The following is a 25,699-nucleotide window of genomic DNA, read 5'->3' as shown; positions in this document are numbered from 1 at the left end:
TTAGTAGAGAGCGACTGGTTAGTAGTTGTGTTCAGGGGAGAATGAAACAAATGTCACAACCTGGTTATTTCATTAGTCCCTGTCCCCCAGCGGCTGCATAATCCATATTGTGGCATCACACTGATGTTTCCTGGCTTTGAATAGAGCATCTGGACTGTATATAAAGTAGAGGGACACACCACTAGAACAAAACTCCACCGGTCTCATCTCACCTGTCAATCTGATATGTTGCATCTTAATCAGTGGGGGAAAGTCAGAAAAGCTGGTGATGCACCTGTTTGATCTGCTACACTCGGCCTATTCCGTTGAATGCGGCGTCTGCAGAATCCCATTTAGGACTAGTGGTGCCACATCTGTTTCCCGTATGGGTAAAGGTGCATCCGGGGATTGTACTGTAACATTCTGAGGCAGATGAGGTGGGCAGCGTTAGCCAGGTCCAAATTCAGACTCTTACCAAACATGCACATTTAGCCAACTCATTTTGATTGGCTTAAAATAGGGAAATGTGTTCGTGGCCAGATGTGTTACTGTTGTAATAGTACTGGCGTTTGATGTAATTCATTTACTACAGTTTGCATTGTTTACTACAACTACCACAGTAGATCGTGTTGTTCTTGTTATATAGCAGACTTCCTGTTTTAGGTACCATCACGGGGAAGAGGAATCTTTTTACATCTACAGTGTTTAATTCTAGTCCATCAAAATTAAGGTTCATAATACATTATTTAAATGCCTAAATATAGACAGAGTTTAAAAAACTGCTGATTAATTATTAATTTCTGTTTTGAAATGACAAATAACTTTTTTCATTCACCTTTGCACCTGCCATTCCACATCTCACATCCACCCATTAGTTCCTTGAATCCATGTTGTCGCTGTTTTAAGAGTACGAGTGGTAAATCAGTGTTTGCTTGCAAATGAAACTGTTAAAACCCATTTTATTTATGTCCACCCATTAGTCCAAAATGCGGGTCAACACGTAGTGTATGTGAGCGATATGGTGGATGTGCTGTTGCGAAAACTGCCCACCGTCACTCAAACAAAATATTTCAGTCACACTGGTTGATTTCTGATGTTTACACTGACTGAAGGGAGAGAAAGGCCTTGCAGAGAATAATGATATGCTTTTTGTTAGTCAGTCGTGGTACAATAGGTTACAAACACAAAAAGTAGATTCACAAAGCTGCCGGAATGATCAGTAATCAACATTACAACATGGAGACATGAACAGAAAAGAAGGCAGTAAAAAAAAAGAAAATCTGTTATTTAACTGCTGTAAACATCCTTTAAGACTCCTAGAGCTTCGCGCTTATTAATTCGAACACATGATTGAGTTTATTCACAAGAAAGGTTAGAGAAAATACCTGGATTTGGATTCAAATCATATTAACATCTCACCAAGTTCGGTTCAGAGAGCAAAGATTGGTCCTTAGAGCAGACAGTCCTGCTAAACCAGATGTTTAGCATTGGAGGCTACAACAGTTTACGGCAAATAAAAGACTGAGGTTGAGCTGTTCAGTCATTAAAAAGATTAGAAGCGGAGACAGCATTTCACTTGCTGCCATCACATGGGGAAGCAAGGCCCCAAACTGAAAGCTTCCTCTCTAACTTCCAGTTTTTGTGCTTTAGCAATTCATTTTATGGTGCATGTTTTCACTGTTTGCAATTCTGCAGTGTGGCATCAAATTTGAGCTTGAAGGTTCATTCTCCAAACTCAGACACAAAAAAGATTTTACCAGGTCCACTAGGTTTTTTCAGCCACATATCAAACCATGAAATGCTAATGAAGTCCAGGGCACGTGAATAAAATAACTTAAAATTCCGTCAAACTAATCAAAATATGTTTTAAGAGCAGGAAATAATGAATTAATGATAGTGTTGAGTGATGTGCAGACAAGACACAATATTGGAGCAACCAGTTCCAGTAGATGCTTTGGGCATAATCCAGTTTCTAAACATCTGAGAATTTTAGAATCAATGCAAAAAAAATAAAAAATTAACTAGTAAAGCTGTTTTCACCTAACATCTTGGAAAAAAAACAGCTTGCTTCACACCATACGGCCTCAAGTCACAAATATATTTTTACTACAATCTTAAATTCATTAGGGAAGTTGGGTAAAATAATGTTTTCCAATCACAACTGATACACATCCAAACCAGAGAGAGATGGTGAAGTGTTCCCAGTAAGAAAGTCACTTCATTCCTTTAGAACTGTGATTCACGATGCTTCGACTGCTCTACTTGTTTTACCAACCACCCACTGCTGATTACTGGTACTAGCTGTTTTCAGTCAATCAGAAGCTGGAAGATGCTGTGTTAGATGAGGGTGGCGTTAGGGAAGACAACGTATATTGGTATCTTCCAGCTTCCTAATGAATGAACACACCTGATCCAGGTAATCAGCAGTGGGCAGTGCAGGGTTAGTCGGAAAATAAGGGGAGCAGGATTGAGAACCACTGTCTTACAATCATTAAATAAGAAGAACTTGTGGTTTATGCTGGAGCAATGGCACTAAAGTCTAATGTGACCTTTTGAGAGAGGTAATGTTTTTCTAAACCATGGAAACACAAGGTTTTACATCAGCAAGGTCATCAGGTTCCTTATGCAGGACAGTAAGAGGGGAGAAAACACAATACAAAGGGTGTCAACAACAGGATGAAAAGATGATGAGAGGTTAATCATGAGATGAGAAGACTAGAAGTGAACAACCAGACAATGTCAGAATTCCATACTAGCAGAAATTTACCTGAGTTAGATACCTGAACAGTGGTTTCAATTTAAAAAAGAAAAAAAAAAACAAGTAACGACCCGACTTAAAGCTCAACATTCTGCAGACATCTTGTTTGGTATGATAATTGGTATTTCACTGTGTGGAAGCTGTTCATTGGTTTCAGTGGAGACAGATGAAACGGCGTCTGTTCCCCACGATTGGTTTGTTCAGAATTTCACCTCAGTCCACCGCCAAACAAACCAACTTTGGCTTCACGCAACAACTTTATCCTGTGGTACCAAAGATCAGGATTTTGCTAACGATTTAAATCTGATCGACACGTCATGGTGAATTTCCTTGGCAAATGGAAATAAATACTGGCTATTCATTAGCATAATTAGTCGTTTTTTTTGCTAATGAATAGCAAATATTTAATTTTTTATTGTTGTCAAACACCCTTAAAGCCAATATTACCATCAACAGCAATCCCCAAAGCAAAGCCCCAGATATTAAAGGGACAGTTACATTGGCAGCTCAAAATTGTCCTGTTACTGACTCCTGGCCTCAGAATGACTGAGATCCTTACGTGAATCTGAAAATGTTGCGTTTAAGCGTCGGGTCGTAAAACCTTCATGGACTGATTAGTGCATCACAGGGAAAACAGCTGTCAGCCTCTACTACCTTCACTCTGCTCACACACACACACACACACACCAGACAGAGCATTAGTCAGGTGAGATGATGATGACGATGATGACGATGATGATGATGATTTATTATCCACTTCTTTCATTTGTCCTGTCTCCTCCTACATCCATCTTTAGAGAACAAAGAAGAAAGGCTGAGAAGACAGTGCTTAGAGCAGGTCAGGAGGTTCCCAGAGGGAGGGATGGAGGACTCACAACTCTAGGCAGCATCACACTGGATCTGCTCCAGCACTGTCAGCAGGTGTTTGAGGCCGTAGATGTAGCCGTGATCATGGCTGTCACTCGGGAAAACGTGGGCAAAGTCAATCATCCTGACCTCCACCCCAGCGTCTCCTCCACTCACCTCTAATGCACCACCGCCTCGTCCTTTTAGCTCCTCCTCTTTCCTCCTGTCCTCCGGCTCTACACCCTGCACTTCCAGTTGGGATTTGTTTCCATTTCCATTTGGTGGCTGCTGCAACTCACCTGTTCGTTTCCATGCGCAGCTGTCATCAACCCGCGCGGAGTTGTTATCTCTAAAAACTGAGCTGAATGTTGTCTCCACAGCGCCACCATCTCCACTCCCAAAGAGACCTTTGGCACAGTGGTGATGGCCACCTTTTCTGTGATTAGTATAAATGGTGTCCGTGCCATAACCCAGGGGCACCGACACCTGAATGTTGTTGTTGTTGTACTCAGCCACTCCCTCCTTCCCCGCCCTTTCCTGTTCCTCTTTTTTCTCTCCATCCTGTGCGCTGTCCCCCATTGCTGACAACATGGAACCTTTAACCAGAGCGGGGCTGATTGAATGCGTGCTGACAAGGGATGAAAGGGAGGATGAAGATGAAGAAGAGGGGAGGCCCTCGTAGACAAAGAGAAGAGAACTGGCATAAAAGGCCAGCTGGCGCTGAGACTCAAACCAGTGAAGGATTCGCTGCACCTTGCAGATGCTGGCTGACACGGCATCTTTTCTCAGAGTAACACCGTTGTGGAAGAATTTTGCCAGGCCTGGAAGGGAGAAATTCAGATCTGAACACATTTGATTTCCCATCCTATTAAAATTCCTTTTTTTCTACAAACCCCCTATGTTATTCATCATGGCAAAGAAATGCAATTGAGTCATATTCAGCACAAGAGCAGAAGCTGATTTTCAAATTTCTTTTGCAGACTACACAATAGCAGTAAATGCAAGTTAGGGGCCCTGTGTAAACTGCACATAAGGACAAAGACGACAGATTAAATGCAGAATCTGAGAAATGTGATGTTTGTCTGTTTGTCTGTTCTGGACAGGGGCAGGACAAAGACCGAAACACAATATTACACAACAAATTTGATGATATGAGAGGTTAAAGTGTAAAATGCATTGCAGATATGAATAACAGTTTGTGACGCTTAGAACATGGGTTTGTAATTTATTTATCTTAGCACTAGAGGGGGCCATAGGCCAAACACTTTTTCCTGACTGACTTGACTAGTTGACCGATTTTCACTGGCTTATTGTGGAAGAATCAAGTGGAAATAATGGAAGCTCTGTCAAACTTGGAATCAGACGTGTGGCAGGATTTTGGTTTCTCAACATGAAGTAAAAAACATTCTTATTCCTATATGTAGATGATGCCCAACACCCGTGGATATATTATAAACGTTGGAACATGGTATCCAGGCACATAATTGAAAACGGCCAAAACATTTTCTGGCTTCCGGTTGTGTTTGTGCCCTGCCTGTCCACTCACACTTGCTCTATCGGTATCAGTGTCACGCATGGGTATAAAAACCGAGAAACTGAGTATTTCAGAAGTAAGGGCTCTAAAAAAATACGTGTGAGCATGAAGTGCAACAAATAACTTCGGATGTTTTCTAAATTGATTATATTTTTAACATAGTAGGACACTAAACGTGAGGAGAAAGAATTCAAAGTTATCCTTTAAGAACAGTGTTTCAAAGTCATTGGGGAGACTATCATCTACAATACAAAATAGATTTCAAAAGATACAAAAAACAAAACTCTACCTCGAGATAATCTAAAGGAATCTCTGTAAACAAAAGACTGAAAACCAAAAGTGAATGGCTGTGATTTCCAGGCCCTCAGGGAGCATTACATTAAAAACAGACCAGGGACTATTGAGAGCGAACTCCAGAAATGTTGCCTCCTTCTCTGAGCCTGAGCTCATTTAAAGTGGACTGAGGTAAAAAGGAAAAACAGCCCTATTGTCTGCTGTCTGCTGAAGCACAATGACAAACAGATGAAATCCTGTATCAAGCAAAACTGGTTTTTTTAGGTGACATTTCGTCACCTAAAAAAACTGGAAGACAGTGTTGTTCACCTCTTATCAAATCCAAATTATGGTTTGTAGTTTGTTCTCAAAGAATTTTTAATGGTTGAATGGCACAGAACTTTACAATTTTAATATAAACCATATCAAGACACTAAAATCTCTGCCAGATCTGTTCTGTGTCATTTATTAGGAGGCGTACACAGCAAAATGTTCATTTCTGAGCCTTTTCTGTTGTTTGTGAAGACATAGGCTTGTTTGATTCCTACATGCTGAATATCAATTTGTCCTTAAGGCTTTAAGGCCTTAAGAAAAAACAAAAAAAGAAACAAAACTTTTCAGACTTTTTGTCCTACAATGAGAAAAGTCTGTAAAAACCACTGCGGTGTGCATAGTTATTCATTTTGCATCGGGTCCTTGTCTGTGTTTTTCTACTCTCCAGTCTTGGTTTCCATTCAGTCACACAGCAAGTGGTCGGCCATCTTCTGAGTTAGGAGTGTCTGTCTCACTCAGGCCAAACAGTGAGTCACTGCTCCAAGGCCAAAAAATACACATATAAAATAAAATAAAATAAAAGTCCACCTATTCTTCTTTAGTGTCCTATGTGATGGATGCATGCATTTTATCCAGTTTAAAGATATGGCATGGCAGAAATTCCCAGGGGGGTATGTCAAGCTTTTTACTATGGTTGCTTTAAGACCTCATAGAAAAAAATAACTATTGTTTCACGAGTAACTTCTGTAGTTTGGTGAAATAATATCAAAAATATATTTTTTAAAATGGCATTTTTTTGAGATATCGTAGGACTAAATATTTCATAAATAATCTCTTCACCACACTTTCTCCTGTATTTGTCCACATTGATGTTCCCTTCAAGGTGACCACCACATTATTTTATTCCTTAAGGTGCAAGATCAGCAGGTATTTCATCTGGGCCATGCCAGTTTTAGACTGTGCACAAGAAAGATAACAGATAGAAATAGGTTTTTGAAACACGTAGTTGGCATCAAATTGAAAATTAACATATATTTTTCAAGATTATTCATAATATAGTACTTTGGGACAATAGGCCTCAGTACATTGTGTGCACATTGTAACACAGCTCATGATGTAAAAGGGGCATTTATCTTTCACTAGTCTCCTTCTAGAGCTCACCAGCTGCTGCTGCTTTCAAGCGAGCCATTATCTCCAACCACCGGGTTGATAGGATATAATTATTATTTAAGTTTCTGAACTGTAACCAACACTAAAAAGCTAACAGAGCAATGTTACAGCACTTTTGTATTGTGGTATTACCATCTACTAAATGTGATTATATCTGGCATAAGGTGTCTTGTCTAGAAGAGAAATACGTCAAACCGCACACACGTACCATCTTTAATAGTGTCCTTAATGAGTCCCCTTCCATAGTGCTGGTCATAGGAGTCAAAACTGTCACTGCAGACCTTATATACCTGAAAAGCAACACAACACATTATATTAACAGTGAACTGGTCTGTGTTGGTCTTTATCCCCAGAGCCATGTTTGAAGAGGAGGGTTTAAGTCTGCTGTGTGTTTCAACAACTCTGAAGAACTCTACAGTTTCACATGTATGCATGTCTCTCTCCTCCCCTTCATTAATACTCCATGAGAACCCTCATTACTACTGACTACCCATCAGTCAAATACACATTAGTGTGGATACTTTGCCAGCTCAGTGTGGAAGACTTTCTATTTTGCGGTTTCTCCTTTTTTTCCAAGCCTCTGTTTAAACTGCAGCTAGTGCTTGTACTTCCCTTTCTAAATCTTCTGGGCCTGTTGAATCAACATACTGTGAGGGCAACATAACTTAAACCCACCCAACTATATGTACATTCTTTTCTTCTCTTCTGTGCAAACACTAAACGTTTTGGCCCTGCTGTAAGATGAGATTCTATTTTAAACCGTTATAAATCTAGACCATCCCATGTGACAGCTATAGTGAACTACATACGTTTTTTGCAGAAGGATTTTTATAAAGGACCTATGATCTGGTAAATGCCTGCAGTGCTGATCATATAATGCGTTTCCTGAGACCTGCTGTCACATTTGCTTTAAAGAAGCCACGATACAAAAACACATGAGTACATTTATCGGCCCACTGATTTAAAAAAATAATAAAGATTAACACATTTTGTTTTTGTCCTCTGCCCATTTTTTCCTGGTATGTTTTTGGGAAATAAAAACATAAATAACAAGTTGTCTGTTATTTTGTGTAATGCCATCACACTTTTCCTCTGACAGTTTGAATGCAGTATTTTTATTTTGATAGCACGGGGTCAAATAAACTATCATCTAGTTCCTTACAGCTCTGTTTGTCCACCAACTCTTGGCAAATCTCCACAGATTTATTACTGATATCTGAAGGGTTGGGGAAGCATTTATGATTTCCAAAGGTTTCCAAAGGGTGGGGGCATGCAGCCATAAAGCGGTTTTTGTATGTAGGCCTGGATTGGATTAGCAATTAGAAATATATTACTCATTTCATTCAAACAGAGTTCATGGCCTTCTCCCACCCGACTCACACCCAGCAGCCGCTTATCTTCATGGGTTGATGGACAACTTTCTGAAAACTGCACAAAAAAACTAAAACTGTCAGTGAAGCTTTCATTTAGGATGTAAATTATGAATTATGTAATTCTGAACAAATGAGGTCAAATACAAGAGCTGTTTTCATTGGTACATCTTGGGAATGGTACAAGCTCATTCCAATTAAATTTTAATTGAAAATGTTTTTATCAGTGCAGAGCAGGTTGACTGAACATGCTAAAATTGAAAAATGTGTTAAAACTGAGGAAAGAATTCATCACAAATGAAGAATAAAGTTTTATAATAGAGACTGAGTGAATATTTAGTTGGGTTTGAACAGAGGCTCTCTTTCCTCCAGAAATCAACGATGTAAACTCAATGCAGCTTAATAAATCAACGCTTTCTGATTCTCCTATAATTACACAGCTCTCTCCAGTCAGAGCAGGTTATTAGAAAAATATAGATCTGTGAAACAAAAGCTTTAAGTTTAATACATTCAATCCTGGACTTCTACAGCAACACAGAGGAGAATGGTTACACATAACGGCCCAGTAAACTACCATGAAAATCAAACATTTACTCGTCATGTATAATTGGAAGGTTCATAAATTATTTTCAACAAATCAGCCACACTTCACATTTAGAATTAGGGCTTTTATCTTCGTTTGTTCCTGTCTTTTGATAGTGGCAGGCTTTGTTAAAATGCTTTGTTTTCATACATTTTTAAATTAACTACATTTACAACAAATGATGCTGCACGACAAAAAACAATTTCATCATTCAGTTATATGACAAACACATAAAAACAATTTTTATATACCACCATCGTTCTGATAACATTTGTGACCAGCATTAGTGAGGAGAGCAACAGGTAAGTATACAAAATAGAAAAAACACACATTTCATCTTGTTGGTTGCTTGTTTGTTCTTGTTTGTAGCTGCAGGCAGGAATATTTGAACCAGGCCACACAGTGATGCTAGTCCTGAGGGTAGGTTGAGATGGAAACTGATTACTGCTTTGCTTTTTGACTCTCTTTCTTCACCAGATAACAAGTTCATAGTGACATGATACAGCAACTGTTTCTGCGTGTCGCAGTGTGTGTGCGTGTGTGAATCAACAAGCTTAACATATTTCACGTATCACGAGTTAAACATTGACTCCTCTGAGGTTTTTCAACAGTAGCTCCTGTTTTTTTACACAGTGTTAAAGGTCGGTTCCTCATAGTATCATGTTACCAGTGATGGGGTATTTCGACAACACTATTACTCTAGTGTCTGTTAGTTTCAGAGAGTAGAACGGCCTATGTGGATATTAAAAATAATTAATCACAAGAACGGATCCTATTATCCACCCATTAGATGGGAGGGGGGGTGAATTATGTGTTGATTCACTCTATGACAAGTGTTTAAAAAAGCCAAAGTAGACTGGTCGTACATAAATGCAGTGAATCAGTGATTGCTGGCTCTGAGGCACCATCATGCATCATGCACCTACTCTGCAGCTGGATGTTATCCAGCTGGCTTGAAAGAAATAAAAAAAGATCCATGCAAAAATTACAGCTGATAGTGAATGACTGGAATGTAATGAAAGCCAAAAACATTAACCAAGGCTGAAGTCCAAGTCCTCCTGAGACTTCAGTAGAGCTCTAAAACACAGGCCTGTTTAAATATTCTCCATTATTAATGTAACTGTACATTAAATATAGATGCTGCACACTGAGATAACAAACAGCAACTAACAGTAAAGTGAACAGTGAAGCAAGGATCCAGTCCAGCCCTACACAGTCACCACCAAACTTCAATTTTACAACCTCCACTGAAAGTATTGAAGTCATTCCACTGATACAGACTATCAACTGGCCAAACTCACCCTCATGCCAAGGACCAGGAAGCCAATCTCCTCCATCAGTGGGTACTTTCTGATCTGCTGTTCTCGTTTCTCTTGGGAGGCGAATGGGTCATAGCTCCGCTGGCCCAGCTTGACATCCATGATGCATGGCTTGACAAAGTGCCGGGTCACATCCTCCAACTTCAGGTACAGGTCTAAGTCAGTGGCAGACACGAGAGCAAGGATGAGTTATGCCTGCTTCGTTAATATATAGGTTTATTATAAGATTTCAGCGCACCTGCAAAACAAAAAGCTGCAGAAAGGCCAGTGAAAGGCTGAAGGAGTAAGAGATCATTAATGGACGATGCCACTTCAATTTCAAAGGTAAGACTGACTATAAAACTAACACTGAAGTGTTAGTTATTCTCTCTTTTCCTCTGTAACACTGTGTTGTCATTCTGCAGCAACACAAACACATCAAAAAGAAAGAAAAAAGAAAGAAACAGCATTTCCTGTAACTTAATAGTTAAAAGCAGCAGACAAGCAGCTACAGTGATGGTGAAAGTATATCTTATATCCTACATTTAGCTAGTCAACTAAAAATCAATAAACTTTAGAATTTGGGACTTTTTGGGAGGTGGAGGAAACTGTTGCAGAGCTACAGTTTGTGATTCACAAAAGCAGAAGGTTGCTGAATAGGAATTTGAATTAGAATGATTTCTGCATGTCCATCCATCCATGTTTTACATGTTTTATTAAGTTTTTTATTGGTTAACAAAAAATGTTGAACATTTCTTCATGGTTTGATTTTCATTCTCTTTGTTATGAAAAACTGGTTGTAAACAAATATTTTTGCCAACATTGATGCTGAACCCTTTCTGTACTGCATATATATTGGACCTGTCATTAAGCAATTGCCTTTGGCTGGAGAAAACCTGCCATCTCCATAGATGTGGTCTAAGTACATCTGCTAGAGTCTCATACCATTAGGGCTGTCAGGAGATGACCAGGTGCCATAGTACTTAGGAAGGTGGTTCTGGAGTTCTAGGAGTGGTGGATCACAGCAGTCCTCAGCATACACCTAAAGCACATACACACACATTATTTAGAGTATTTTAATAGTACAGTGTTTTCAATAGGGTCTGTTAAGACACCAAATGTCTCCTCTGTTCAACAGCTCAGCGTGATACAAACACAATAACAGCTCAGGGTGAGGAACCTAATACCAATAATAACTGGCACTAAACGCACTTTACACTGCTTCTCATTCACCTATTCACTCACAATCACACACACACACTAACACACTGATGGGGGAGCTGCTATTCAGCTGGCCAACGCTCACCGGGAGCAACTAAGTTGGGGTTCAGTGTCTTGCTCAAGGACACTTTGACATGTGACCAGAGGAGCCGGGGATTGAACCAACAACTGCGAGATTGGTGGACAACTGCTCTACCTTCCTGCGCCACAGTCTACTTTAGTAGTTTGTACTTGTGTTACAGTCCAGAAGTTATGAATGTATAGGCCTTACCATGCTGTAAAACTGCATCTCTCGTGGACCTCTTGGTGGAGGCTGGAGCTGCTTCAGGACTGTTCCATCGGGATGCTGCAAAATACCTGTAAAACACAAAAACAGCACTCAAAATCAGAGCAAAGCAGTTAAAAAAAGCAAGAATGCTACCTGGAGCAGGAAGAATAAAGCTTGGTTCATACTAGACATTAGATCTTTACTTAGAGCACGGATGCAAATATGCATGTAAAATGTCCATATCCACAAACGTAGTTCATACTACATTTAGGGATATGAACATGGGCATGTTCCACACAGTATTACTACAAAACAAGAGAGCTACAAACTCCGGACCAGGTTTCCTCACAGGTTTAGTCAATGTAAAGAACAGAACCTCTTAGATTTGAATGGTCTTGGACCGGGAAGTCTGTCCAACTATAGGTCCTATTGTTGAGCACACCATTAAAAACAGGACTATGACAAAAAGACGTGTGTTTACTAAGTTGAGTGTTGAACGATGCAACAATGTGTCATCTAAATACATTTTTAACACGGTAATCTGTCACAAAACAGGTGGCCCTATGGGTGTGGTCTCCACCAATAATTTATGTATATGGCTAAAGTAATACACAGGCACCGCATACAGAAAATTTTTCTAACCATACTTTCCAGAATGCAACCACAAGGGGGCACAAGCCAGTGTCTTCTTGTGCCAGTCCCAAGTCTGGATAAATGCAGAGGGTTGTGTCAGGAAGGGCATCCGATATAAAACACGTGCCAAATTAAAAATGCGAATCGTGACAATGACTTCCATACCGGATCGGTCGGGGCCCGAGTTAACAACGACCGCCACCGGTGCTGTTGACCTACAGGGTACCGGTGGAAATTGGACTACTGTTGGTCAAAGTCAAAGAAGGGGAGGAGGAAGGTGTGTTCGTAGGCAGAGAGAGAAGAGGAAATCTAAGAATGTAGGACTGACAGTAGGGACTTTGAATGTTGGGACTATGACAGGGAAGGTTAGAAAGATGACTGACATGATGCAGAGAAGGAAGGTGGACATACTGTGTGTCCAGGAGACCAGGTGGAAAGGTAGCAAGGCTAGAAGCTTAGGAGCAGGGTTCAAGTTGTTCTACCATGGGTCAGATAGGAGGAGAAATGGAGTAGGAGTTATATTGAAAGAGGATTTTGTGAGGAATGTTCTAGAGGTGAAAAGAGTATCAGACAGGTTGTTGAGTCTGAAGCTGGAAATTGAAGGCGTGATGTTCAATGTTGTGAGTGGTTATGTCCCACAGGTAGGATGTGAGTTAGAAGAGAAGGAGAAATTCTGGAGTGAGTTAGATGAAGTGATGCAGAGCATCCCCAGAGGTGAGAGAGTGGTGATTGGTGCAGATTTCAATGGACATGTAGGTGAAGGGAACAGAGGTGATGAGAATGTGATGGGAGGTTTGGTCTTCAGGACAGGAACACAGAAGATCAGATGGTGGTAGACTTTGCAAAGAGGATGGAAATGGCTGTAGTGAACACTTTCTTTCAGAAGAGGCAGGAACATAGGGTGACGTACAAGAGCGTAGGTAGAAGCACTCGGGTGGACGACATCTTGTGTAGACGTAATCTGAAAGAGACCAGTGACTGTAAAGCATTGGTAGGGGAGAGTGTAGCCAGACAACACAGGATGGTGGTGTGTAAAATGATGCTGGTGGTGAGGAAGATAAGGAGGACTAAGGCAGAGCAGAGGACGAAGTGGTGGAAGTTGAAAAAGGAAGAATGTCGTGTAGTTTTCAGGGAGGAGCTGAGACAGACTCTGGGTGGTTTGGAGGTGCTTCCAGATGACTGGACTACTACAGCTAATTTGATCAGGGAGACAGGTAGGAGGGTACTCGGTGTGTCATCTGGAAAGAGGAAAGTGGACAAGGAGACTTGGTGGTGGAACGAGGAAGTTCAGGAGTGTATACAGAGAAAGAGGTTAGCTAAGAAGAAGTGGGACACTGAGAGGACTGAAGAGAGTAGACAGGAGTACAGGGAGATGCAGCGTAAGGTGAAGGTAGAGGTGGCAAAGGCCAAACAAAGAGCATATGAGGACTTGTATGTTAGGTTGGACACTAAAGAGGGAGATGTGGATTTGTACAGGTTGGCCAGACAAAGAGATAGAGATGGAAAGGATGTGCAGCAGGTTAGGGTGATTAAAGATAAGGATGGAAATGTATTGACAGGTGCCAGGAGTCTGATGGGAAGATGGAAGGAGAACTTTGAAGAGTTGATGAATGAGGAAAATGAAAGGGAACGAAGATTAGAAGAGGTGACTGGTGTGGAGCAGGAAGTAGCAAAGATTAGTAAGAGTGAAGTGAGGAGGACGTTGAAGAGAATGAAGAGCGGAAAGGCAGTTGGTCCTGATGACAACCTCCTGTGGAGGTATGGAAGTGTCTAGGAGAGGTGGCAGTAGAGTCTCTGACTAGTTTGTTTAACAAGATCTTGGAGAGTGAGAGGATGCTGAGGACTGGAGGAGAAGTGTACTGGTACCAATTTTTAAGAACAAGGGAGATGTGCAGAGCTGTCGCAACTACAGAGGACAGAGTAGTTCAAGGTGGAGGTGGGTCTGAGCTCTGAGCCCCTTCTTGTTTGCTTTGGTGATGGACAGACTGACAGATGAGGTTAGACAAGAATCTCCATGGACTATGATGTTTGCAGATGACATTGTGATTTGTAGTGAGAGCAGGGAGCAGGTGGAGGAAAATCTAGAGAGGTGGAGGTCTGCTCTGGAAATCAGAGCAATGAAGCTTAGCCGCAGCATGTGTGTCAATGAGAGGGACCCTGATGGAACAGTGAGGTTACAGGGAGCAGAGGTGAAGAAGGTGCAGGACTTTAAGTACTTAGGGTCAACGGTTCAGAGCAACGGTGAGTGTGGAAAAGAGGTGAAGAGGCGAGTGCAGGCAGGTTGGAACGGGTGGAGAAAAGTGTCAGGTGTGTTGTGTGATAGAAGAGAATCAGCGAGAATGAAAGGAAAGGTGTTCAAGATGGTGGTGAGACCAGAGATGTTGTTCGGCTTAGAGACAGCGGCACTGAAGAAAAGACAGGAGGCAGAGCTGGAGGTAGCAGAGCTTAAGATGTTGAGGTTCTCTTTGGGAGTGACGAGGATGGACAGGATCAGGAATGAGGACATCAGAGGGACAGCTCATGTTAGATGTTTTGGAGATAAAGTTAGAGATTGAGGTGGTTTGGACATGTTCAGAGGAGAAACTGTGAATATATGAGTAGAAGGATGCTGAGGTTGGAGCTGCCAGGCAGGAGGTCTAGAGGAAGACCAAAGAGGAGATTTATGGATGTAGTGAGAGAGGACATGAAGTTAGTTGGTGTGAGTGAAGAGGATGCAGAGGACAGAGTTAGATGGAGGATGGTTAGATGAAAGAGAACAGGTAAAAGGAAAAAAAGACTTTCAGCTGTTTCCATGATCCCCCTTAATTGCTCTGAATATAATCCACAGATTATACACATGATTCGCTGTCAGATGAGTGGACATGCATTGGTTTCTGTGTTTCTGCATTTTTGCAGGATCTTTAAATTCTTCATAGCTGCTCTTAAAAAGAAGTGAAACCGTAGCATGGACCCACATAGCCAAGTGTTGGCTGTAGTGATTCCAAAACACTGACTGGTCAAAGTCCTGCCCTCTCTACTTATGGACCCTAAGATATTTTACAAAAAAACCTGTTTGAAAAACCTTCACATGTAAAGTCCTTGTACAAACCTGAAAACTGGAGTTTGCAGATACAAACCTAAATGTACAGGTTCACACCTTTAAGAATAAAACAATATTCCATACATACATTGTTTAATGTCAGATTGGTCTGTTACCAGTGCATTGTTTGTAAAAAAAAAAAAAAAAAAACTCATGTCCTACAACCCAACAGAGTTCTGAATTGTTACTATTAGTAGCTCCAGAGTCTGAAGTACATATTTTGGGACAATCTTAAGTCCAAGTAAAGTCTGTGCTGTGTATTATAGATAACAGAATATCATAATATTGTATTTGGCAGTAATGATAGAATACTTTTAAAGACGGATCTCGTTAAATCATCACATCAGCTGATTACTGATTGACTGTATTAACCTGCAGTGTACGCACACTCGCAAACACACAGTATCTTGCTCAATGCACTCTGATGTTAATGAACAAAGAATCAAACCACCAAAATTGTGGTGTGTGGACAACTGGTCTGCTAATTGAGCTACAGTCACACATTTGCATGTATAGTTCCTTAAAATGACTGAAAATGACTTACAAGCACATGCTGTGCAGCATAGAAGACCTTCATACAGATGAGAAAAAGCAGCATAAAAAGGGGGGTGGGGGTGGTGGTGTGGACATCTGTCCTGTGTGTTTGAGGTCATCAGTCTCAATCGTAAGACCAAGCAGGAGGCAGGGTCATCCCTTCCCTCTCCAGCTACTGTGGCACTGCTGCTAGAGACAGCGACACATTGAACCTGTGTGAGCTGAACTGGGAATCTACATTCCAGCTGCTCATAAACATCACACCACCCACCACCAGTCCACATGGTGTCTACTCAGGTACTGAAAGACAGCACCCACAGCCTCTGTCGTCACTAAAGCTACATGTGTAGACTAGAAGCTAAAACATTAAATACTCCTTCAGTCCCAGTTTCATATGTGTACAGTGAAGTGGTGGTGCAGCCTGTGTGTACAGCTGGACTGATTAAAATAGAGAGCAGCTGTTCTGCTCAGTGTGTGAAACTGAAGACTGAACACAGCCTCCTGTGGACACCAGCCACTATTTTCAGCTTATAGAAACTGTATAACCACAGTACACCTACAGAAGTAAAAGTTCTGAAGTCATATGCACAATGGTCCTTTTATCGGAGTTATATAATTATTAGCATTTTAACATTGTGTTTGATTGAGCTGGTTTATTTATTTATTTTTTTATGTATAAGTCATAAAGCCATAGCTTTGTTTGCATGGAGGATTCATCATTAACATGAACAAATTGAAATCTATCAGATAGATAAGATTTAAACCAACCTAGTTCAGTTCCTTTAATCCCAATTTCATGTTCCAGTCTCTGTAATAAAATGTTGTGATCAATGGTATCAAATGCAGCACTAAGATCTAACAGAACACGTATAGAGACGAGTCCATTATCTGAGGCCATGAGAAGATCGTTGGTGACTTTTACCAGTGCTGTTTCTGTAATATGATGAACTTTAAATCCTGACTTCATACACTTCATACTAATTATTCCTGTACACGTGGTCACTAATTGTTTTGCAAGTACTCTTTCAAGGATTTTAGAAATAAAGGGGAGATTAGATATTGGTCTGTAATTGGCTAAAACGCCTGGATCAAGACAGGGTTTTTTAAGTAATGGTTTAATTACAGCTACCTTATAGGCCTGTGGTACATAGCCTGTTTCTAAAGATAGATTGATGATATCTAATACGAACGTATCTATTAAGGGTAAAGCTTCCTTGAGCAGCTTAGTTAGGGTCTAGCAGACAGGGCTTGCTCAAGGGGGTTTTCTCTATACATCTTTATAGTCTTGACTTTATTCTGAAAGTGCCTTGAGATGATTTTGTTGTGAATTGGGGCTATATAAATAAAGTTTAATTGAACTGAAATTGAATTGAATTTCTATTCAGCAATATTTGATAATTTTTCCTGTGACCATACAATATAAAGACTCCTTTTCCTAAGGATCTCTTTACTTCGGTTATTTAAAAATTAAATTAAGGATATTAGGATATGTAGGAAAAATTAAGGATATTCATGTTAATGATTTCTCACAATAACTTTCAAATGTGATTTAAAAAAAGAATTGCACCAAAAGAATGATGAGCTATTCTTAGAACAGGCCCACGGGCTACTCAGCTGGTCCTTGCGGGCCCACGGGCACCATGTTGGTGACCCCTGGCTTAGAGGTTACATTGACACACGCTCATAAAAGAAAACGGGTGTTTAAATCGCGCCTGCGGCCTGTCTCCATTTAACAGTCCTTGGGCAAGAACTCATTATGCTTGACGCTGCCTGCACTATAAATGAAAGAGTAACATAAACTAAAACAGTTATGCCAGCTCAGATGTTTCCTTTATTACTTATAGATCTGTAACAATCGAACAATAAGCGGGCTACTGGAACAAATCACTCACAGACTAGAGAACGTGGAAATGATGGAATGTAACTAAAACTATAGACTCAATAAGAGGGGGCACATAAAACGTGTGGCCGGACAAGGAGAGCATTAAACAGAGAAGCAGCCAAGAGACCCATTGGAGGAGCTCTGGAGGAGCTGCAGAAGCTGGTCAGAGGTTCACCTTCCAGCAGGACAACGACACTAAACATACAGCCAGAGCTACAATGGAATGGTTTACATAAGGCGTCGATCGCGATCTACCGGTCGATCGCAACGGTAGTGTGGGTAGATCACATGGAGTTAACAAAGTAGACGTCAGCCCATCATCCGTCCTCACTATGGAATTTGTCACTTGATTGACGTACAGAGCAGCCAGTCTGACATCTGACCTTTTCTGACACATAGGTCACCGCGCATGCACACAACAGCGCCAAGTGCTGCAAAACTCTAGCAAGCTAGCGAGATAACCTCCGGACTGTGCATCCCTGGCTAATTCTATCCAGTGCAAGTCACCAGAGTAAGGTAATGACAAAAAAATGTACAGAGTTGTATTGTGCAATATGGGTTCAAGTAGTTATGCAAGCTACACAAACATATTGTGCATACAAAGAATTCTCAATATATTCATAAATAGATGTTTTATATTTTTAATAGTAGGTAGATCATTTTGACTTGGTCATTTCATAAGTAGCTCACAGGCCAAAAAGGTGTGGGCACCCCTGGTGTTAGAATGGCCCAGTCAAAGTTCAGACCTAAATCCAATTGAGAATCTGTGGCAAGACTTGAAGATTGCTGTTCACAGACACTCTCCATCCAATCGGACTGAGCTTGAGCTATTTTGCAAAGAAAAATGGGGAAAACTTCACTCTCTAGATGTGTAAAGCTGGTAGAGACATACCCCAAAAGACTGGCAGCTGTAATTGCAGCAAAAGGTGGTTCACACGAAGTATTGCCTCAGGGGGGCTGAATACAAATGCACAGCACACTCAGATATTTATTTTTAAAACATTTATACATTTTCCTGTCACTTCACAGTTATGTACCACTTTGTGTTGGTGTAACACATAAAATCCCAATAAAATACATTTACATTTGTGGTTGTAATGTGACAAAATGTGGGAAAATGTGGAAAATGTGGGAAATTTCAAGGAGTATAACTACTTTTGCAAGGCACTGTATGTCTTTATCTAAAGTGAACAGCCACCCTCTGGAAGTTTTCTAATCCAACTAAGGATTAGAGTCCTGCCTCGCATTTATAATAAAGAGTCATCACAACACAGCTGACAGGTGAGTAACTCCCGGACTTTCAACCTTTGTATTTCTTTTCATGGTGAGAAACACTGAAAAATTCAAAACCATAAGACCATTTTCTATTTTTTGATGAAAAACCTACAGAAACGCATGCCATGACAAACCTGTTTTTATTGGGTACCTGAACTGAAACTGGTTCTGCATAGACTAGAATCAGTGTGACACGTACATATGAATACAAATGTAACGTTTACCATGAGGTGAGGTAAACAAGCTGTTAATCGGCCTAAATCAGCAAATCAGCCCATGCAACATGTATAACCTACTTTGGAGTCCAGTCATTTAAGAAGATCAGATTAAAACCTGTAGTATAATAGTGCAACACTGACCATTAGATAACTGCAAAAAACTGGTAGCACCACTGTAGCTTTTTTATTAAGTTATGGTAAATGTTCTGCACTTATATAGCACTTTTCTACCTATTGGCACTCAAAGCGCTTAACACTGCTTCTTATTCACCCATTCACACGCACACTCACACACCGATGAGGGAGCTGCTATCCAGCTGGCCAACACTCACCGGGAGCAACTAAGTTGGGGTTCAGTGTCTTGCTCACGGACACATCGACATGTGACCGGAGGAGCCGGGGATTGAACCAACAACTGTGAGATTGGTGGACAACCGCTCTACCCTCCTGCCCACACAAGTTAATATGTTAATCTAAGACATCATTAAGTACTGATTTCTTTTCCAGAACATTCTTCACACAAATCTTTAATTTTGTGATCTGCTCGGCAGTGCAAGCTCAACAGGATTCCAGTTCTCGTGGAACTAGAGGCTACTGCTGGTTGTCTCTCAATACTGTGTCAATACATATGTCCCCTTAAACCTGCGCAGCCCATGTTAATTATTATTCACGACCACACCCAAGGAGGAACACTGATAGGATCAGTCCACATTACTTCAATACAGACTTTATAACCCTTTGACTGAATTCTCTCTCAGGCCATTTGAGAGAGGAGCTAAACAAATGTGAGCTGCAGTAATAGACAATGTGGAAACCGGTCTAGTGACTCTAACAATGCCTCCAATGAGTCGAACAGAATTAAGATACAACTTTATCTTTGAGTAGAAGGTATCACAAATGTTCTGACGGGACCAGCATTACTTTGCTCACTGAACATCCTGTTCAGCTACTGTGGAAAGAAACAGTATGTGACCTGGTTTTCTGCATTAATTTGTCATAACAAGTAATCTGAGTCACAAGTACAGACACACACAATGTGCCTAAGCTAATACTACAAAGAGAATGAGCCTTTACGGAACACAGCTATTCGAATTTCGAAGTAGTCAGGAAAAAGTGACCCTTTTCATTTAACAACTGGTTTAACCTTCTTTGGCAGCAATAACATCAATCTCTTCAAGTAACTGATCAGACTGCTACAATGTTCAGGATGAATTTTAGACCATTTTTCTTTACAGAGCTGCTTCAGTTAGACATATTCTCAGTACGTAGGGTGTCAACGGTTCTTTGAACTTATTCTACAGCAGCTCTATTGATTTAATGGCTACGCTGTGACTGGACCACTCCAGTCCACACCACATCTCAACATTTCAAGAATATTTTCACAACAACATCATGACATGGGGGGGGGGGGGGTCGGAGGTTCCCCGCTCCTCCTGACCACATGTCAAAGCATCCCTGGGCAAGACACTGAACCCTTAACAGCCCATCCCCAGCCGTGCAGTGCCAGTCCCAAGCCGGGTAGAAATTGGGGAGAGTTGCGTCAGGAAGGTCATCTGGTGTAAAAACTGTGCCAAATCAACATGCGGACAAATGATCCACTGTGGCGACCCTGAACTCACGGGACAAGCCGAAAGGACTAAACAATTATGACATGGAGGGCAGCATGGTGATCACTTGCATAGGTTTTCTTCTGGGAACTCTGGCTTCCTCCCACAGTCCAAAGACATGGATGTTAGGTTAATTGGTGACTCTAAATTGCCCATAGGTGTGAATATGAGTATGAATGGTTGTCTGAGGACCACCTGCTAATATTGAGTTTTTTCCTCTCATGCAAGCACTAGTGGGCACAGCTGCATTTCCTTTGGAAGATTGGTTAAATCCTGCTTTATAGTAATCAGCTCTCTAGTACTATTAAAATATCTGTAAATGATTTATTGCAGGCCTGTTGTAAAGGCCTTTAAATTGTGTAGGGGTTTTTTTTCGGGATACTCAAGGTGTGTGTTACTAAAATATTATCTGTCCATAACCCAACAGTTATTTTAGTTCTAGACATACATAATATGTTTTTCGCTTTTAATTTTGCTCAATTATTTGTTCACACTACTTTTGCCAACTATCCCATGGACAAAACCTACCTCCACTGACAGCATGAAGCACGAAGCACTTGCAGAACCTGGTCAGTTTATTTACAATGGCAATTAGTCAATTAGCAAGATCAAAAGTGACTTACAAGTGAGTTGTGGACACTAGGAACAACTCTGGGGCTCAGTGTTTTGCCTAGAAACACTTGAACATGTTGCCATTTGTGTTCTCAGTACTCCCCTAAAACCCATATAGCAATAACTGGGATGAACATTAGTCCATCCTTAAGGGCCCTCATAAACATTCACTGAGGGACATACATAAACTCTGGGATGTTTCCGGAAATAGCCATTGCACTGATAACGTTACATGTATACTTTACAGTTGTTACATCATCCTATATGAATGTGTATGTTGCTAGTTCAGATCATTATCTTAGCAGATCATAATCAGCATTCAAATTAAGTTTTAAAGAAAAAACCCAATCTCAGTTATAACCCTCCATCTTTCGACCATTGAACCAGGAAAAAGTCGCCATAAAAACCCTTTAATGGTAGAAAAAAATAGGGGAGGACTCCCTCTCCCAGGACAGATAGATGTGCAATACATCTATATGTAGAACAGTGCAAAAAATGTGATTTACACTAAAGACAATGAAAATGATACACTAAATATGTTCCTGACTAGCATTGATGCTAAAAATAGAAAGCTACCATGTCACAGTGTGCTGTGGTTGCTCTGCTTTGCTTTCACAATATAAACAAACAACAGCAGAGTTTGGATCAACCCACACACTAGTCATACAAACCAGCCTGACCCTTGCTTGAACCACATTAAAGATGATTCGCTGACCCAACATGCGACGCACACAAAAAAAAAACATAAACTGATTAATAAGATTGTAAACAAAGTCAAGTTGACTGGTGCACCACACTGAAACACACCTGTTCTGACTCACTGCTTCACTCTATAAAAAATGAGCACTGAGCTTTATCTGAGCCAAATAAGGTGTCAAATATGGACACTTACACAACTAAACAAGCTACTTCTTAGTTTATGTGACCTCTGCTCACAGTCCTGGAAGACTATAAATTTATCTTTGCACTAATCAAATAAGAATAAACTCTTCCACTGTTGACGATTTAAAAGAATGTATACAGAGCTTCATCCAGCCCTTATCCTAACCAATTATACTGTTAAGGGTCACAGGGGAACTGGACCCAATCCCAGCTATCATTATCACGCAGGGTGCATTCGCTTTTTGCTTGCATGTTATCCTCAGATGTCATCCCACAATTTGAAGTTGTTTTGTTATTTTAATTGGCTCTGAATTGCCTGTAGTTGTGAATGTATGTTTGCCCCTGTAATAGACTGACGACCTGCCTCAGGTAGAACTGAACCACCTGTGTGTGGAAACGTGGGTCTTGGCAACATCCAGGCCACAGGGGAACATTGAGACTCTCAGTGATCAAAAATCAGACGTAAGAGCCGGAGATCTCTAAAAGACTGGATTATATGCAGGAACCCACTGGAGATCTAGTTGGTAAACACAGCAAACTTATTAAAACTCACTAAAATCCTTTTTCCTTTTTGTGACACCAGCAGACATGTAAGAAATATTGTGTTTATTTTTAATTAAAATGACACGCCAGAACATCTTTAATGATATTAATAAAATTAAAAAGGTAAAGCGAATGGGATGGAACTTTGCAGGGAAATTTTTAAAAAAGTGTGTAGTTTACTTACCCACTTTATCCACCCCGTACTTGTGGCCCGCCACCTGATGTGACAGTGGGACGCAGCCGTTCAGGTGAGCCGGACTTTGGAGCCCCAGAGGCCGCTGGCCGCACTTCTTGTTTGAGGGGGCCCCGCTGGAGAGTCGCGGCTTTAGGTTGACCCCCAGAGTTGAGGTGGGGCCTGAGCTGGGGGTCAGTTCCAGTCTACCGAGCGCTAGAGACGACTCCATCATCACTTGATGCTGAGTTGTTGACATTTTCAAGAATAAAAACGAGGGGAAAACGATGCCTATGTCCAAAGCAAAAACAAATAATAATAATAATAATAATAATAATAATAAAGAAAATAAAATGAATAAAAATAGAAGTTCTTCCAACGATTCACATGCTGTTATTGCGTAAGCACGGAAACCAGCCCCACGGACAAATTTAACAAACTGTTTGGGCGTGAGGTTACGAAGCTTTCATGGAAATGGTCCCGTCCGGACGAAACCGGCACAGCAGCCTCGGTTGTGTTGTTTCGTGTTCGTGCAGCGACAGTAAGCACATTGGCGAGCAGCAGTACAGTCGTAACCCCCGCTGTGTCCGTGTGTGAAGTACAGCTCCCGATACAACGCTGATTCAATGATTTTCATAACGTGAACAGCAGTATAAATACATACTGGCCACATCCCACTTCCTAGCAATCTCAAAACCAGCAGACCCAAGCGAGACGTCCGTTCGCAGCTTACAAAATAAAAAACTAAGATGTTTACATAATGCCGCGCATAACGGCAAAATTAAAGAGACAAAACACTGTTAGAATTTATTTTTAAATGTCGGCTCTCGTTTTTTTTTCTTTTTACTCTTTTGTTCATTTCAAGACATGCGAGTGCAAACTAATCCATGTCATGCGTGTAATATGAAGGGAACATCACCCAACTTCCGGCTTGTCAGCCTACTTCAGCCAACCTGACGCAGCTCCACTTCCTCACTCGAGATGTAAATACTGTTGTTCCACTATAAAGACAGCTAGGTGTGCTGGCGATTTGCATTCAGCATATACAAAAGCAGTCAGGGAGAACCGAGACAATTAATTCCCAACATTTCATAAAAGCGGCGTCTCCAGGTTTTAATTGCAAACGTTAACATACTAATGCTGCTAAACTAATCAGTCCTAGCTTCAGAACTAAACAGAGCAGAGGGACAGTTGCCGCATCACCAGCTTGGAAAAAATGCCTGTGTATCGAAGTTAGGCATAAAAAGATGCACTGTCGCTGTATAATCCATGATATTAAAAGAGGTCGATGGAATCATCCTCAGCCACAGTTATCCAGGTCAGCGTAGGCGTTCACCTCTCTACTTAACGAACAGCGCCCAAATCCTCCCACACGTTTGCGACATTTTCTACTACTGTCGCAAAACATTACTCCATTCCTTTACGGCAGCGGTGTGGCTTTATTTTACACAAATAAATAAACAAAAAATACATAAAAAGCTTTTCGACACATTTAACTGGTGCAATGCAGTACATCTACATAGACGACTAAAAAATTAGGTTAGATAAAGATAAACGTTTTAGGTTATTTATGTGCATATTCATTGGGAAGTTTGCCAGTAGATTTTTTGTTTATCTCTTTTTTCACCTTTGAATAATTACGTAGTATAAAAATAATGTAAAAATGTTTATTAAAAAAATATCCAGATACACTTTACCCATCCATAAATATACCTGCTTTGACAGACAACACATTTAAAGGCACAATAATATAGACTCATGGAGTGAACACAGCTATGAAATAAATTCATGGGGGGGACATTTTTCTTTCCATAGTGTCAGCATCCTCTCACAGAATCAGGAGGAATGTTTTACGCAACATGTTGGATACATGTCATTCAGGTCAAGTTTAAGTAGGATTAGATATGACTGAATTTGCTGGCCCCATTTTCAATGTAGATTTTTCTTTTCAGCTGATAAGAGAGATAGTGTGTTGACATAGCCTAATTTTTACAATTATATTATTGGTAAAATAACAAATTACTGCTATTTAAAGCGACACCATCAAAACAAAGTGGCCTTAGTGTAGCTAATAGACAGTTCAAAAACTTGTTAAATTACTACTCTGAAGGCAATTGCCTTTATATCTTTATTGTTTTCACATTTAAGAGTTGAGATGGAATGTGTAATAAAAATATACTATCACACTAATCCACTGAACGGGTTACAGCCTAAATCCCATTTTCATTTAAGCCCTTAAAAGGAATGTGCACAGTGTGAAGTTATGTTTGTATGTTTCATCTTCCAATTAAGGATATATTTCTGGTAGAATTTAAATCACATTGCAGCTGAAAATAAATGTGTGTGTATGTTTCTTGGTCCCAATTCTTTATGAACAATGAGTCCCCAGAAAATACTGCTGTTTAACTATACATTTCCACCAAAATATCACAACTTGGTTCAAAAGCTCTTTCTTGTTTGCACACAAACAATTATACTCATACTGTGGGTACCCTTTCCAGTTGAGAAGATTTCCCTTATAAACAACAGTTTACATGGGTATGTGAGCTTCTTAGAAACATTGAGCTGTGTAAGCTTGTGCTATAACATTCATCTGGACATTGATGTCAAACCTCTATTCATCACTAAGATATAGATGAATGTATCAACATTTGATACATTCCACTATCATCTCTTAGCATCTTTTTTA

General features: G+C 40.5%; 1 protein-coding gene across 1 annotated transcript; it reads right to left on the bottom strand.

The window, feature by feature from the left end:
* Positions 1-921: 921 nt before the first annotated feature.
* On the bottom strand, positions 922-24,387 carry ipmkb (inositol polyphosphate multikinase b). Its single transcript, XM_067509929.1, has 6 exons — positions 23,023-24,387; positions 11,577-11,662; positions 11,030-11,126; positions 10,088-10,260; positions 7,042-7,123; positions 922-4,404 (listed from the first exon to the last, which is right to left on the bottom strand). The coding sequence occupies exons 1-6, from the start codon at positions 23,267-23,269 to the stop codon at positions 3,617-3,619; spliced, it is 1,473 nt and encodes a 490-aa protein (XP_067366030.1). The 5' UTR covers positions 23,270-24,387; the 3' UTR covers positions 922-3,616.
* Positions 24,388-25,699: the final 1,312 nt, after the last annotated feature.

This window comes from Channa argus, chromosome 7, assembly GCF_033026475.1.
Source record: "Channa argus isolate prfri chromosome 7, Channa argus male v1.0, whole genome shotgun sequence".
NCBI lineage: Eukaryota > Metazoa > Chordata > Actinopteri > Anabantiformes > Channidae > Channa > Channa argus.
The sequence above is the reverse complement of the archived record's forward strand: the minus strand, read 5'-3'. Positions and strand labels throughout refer to the sequence as shown.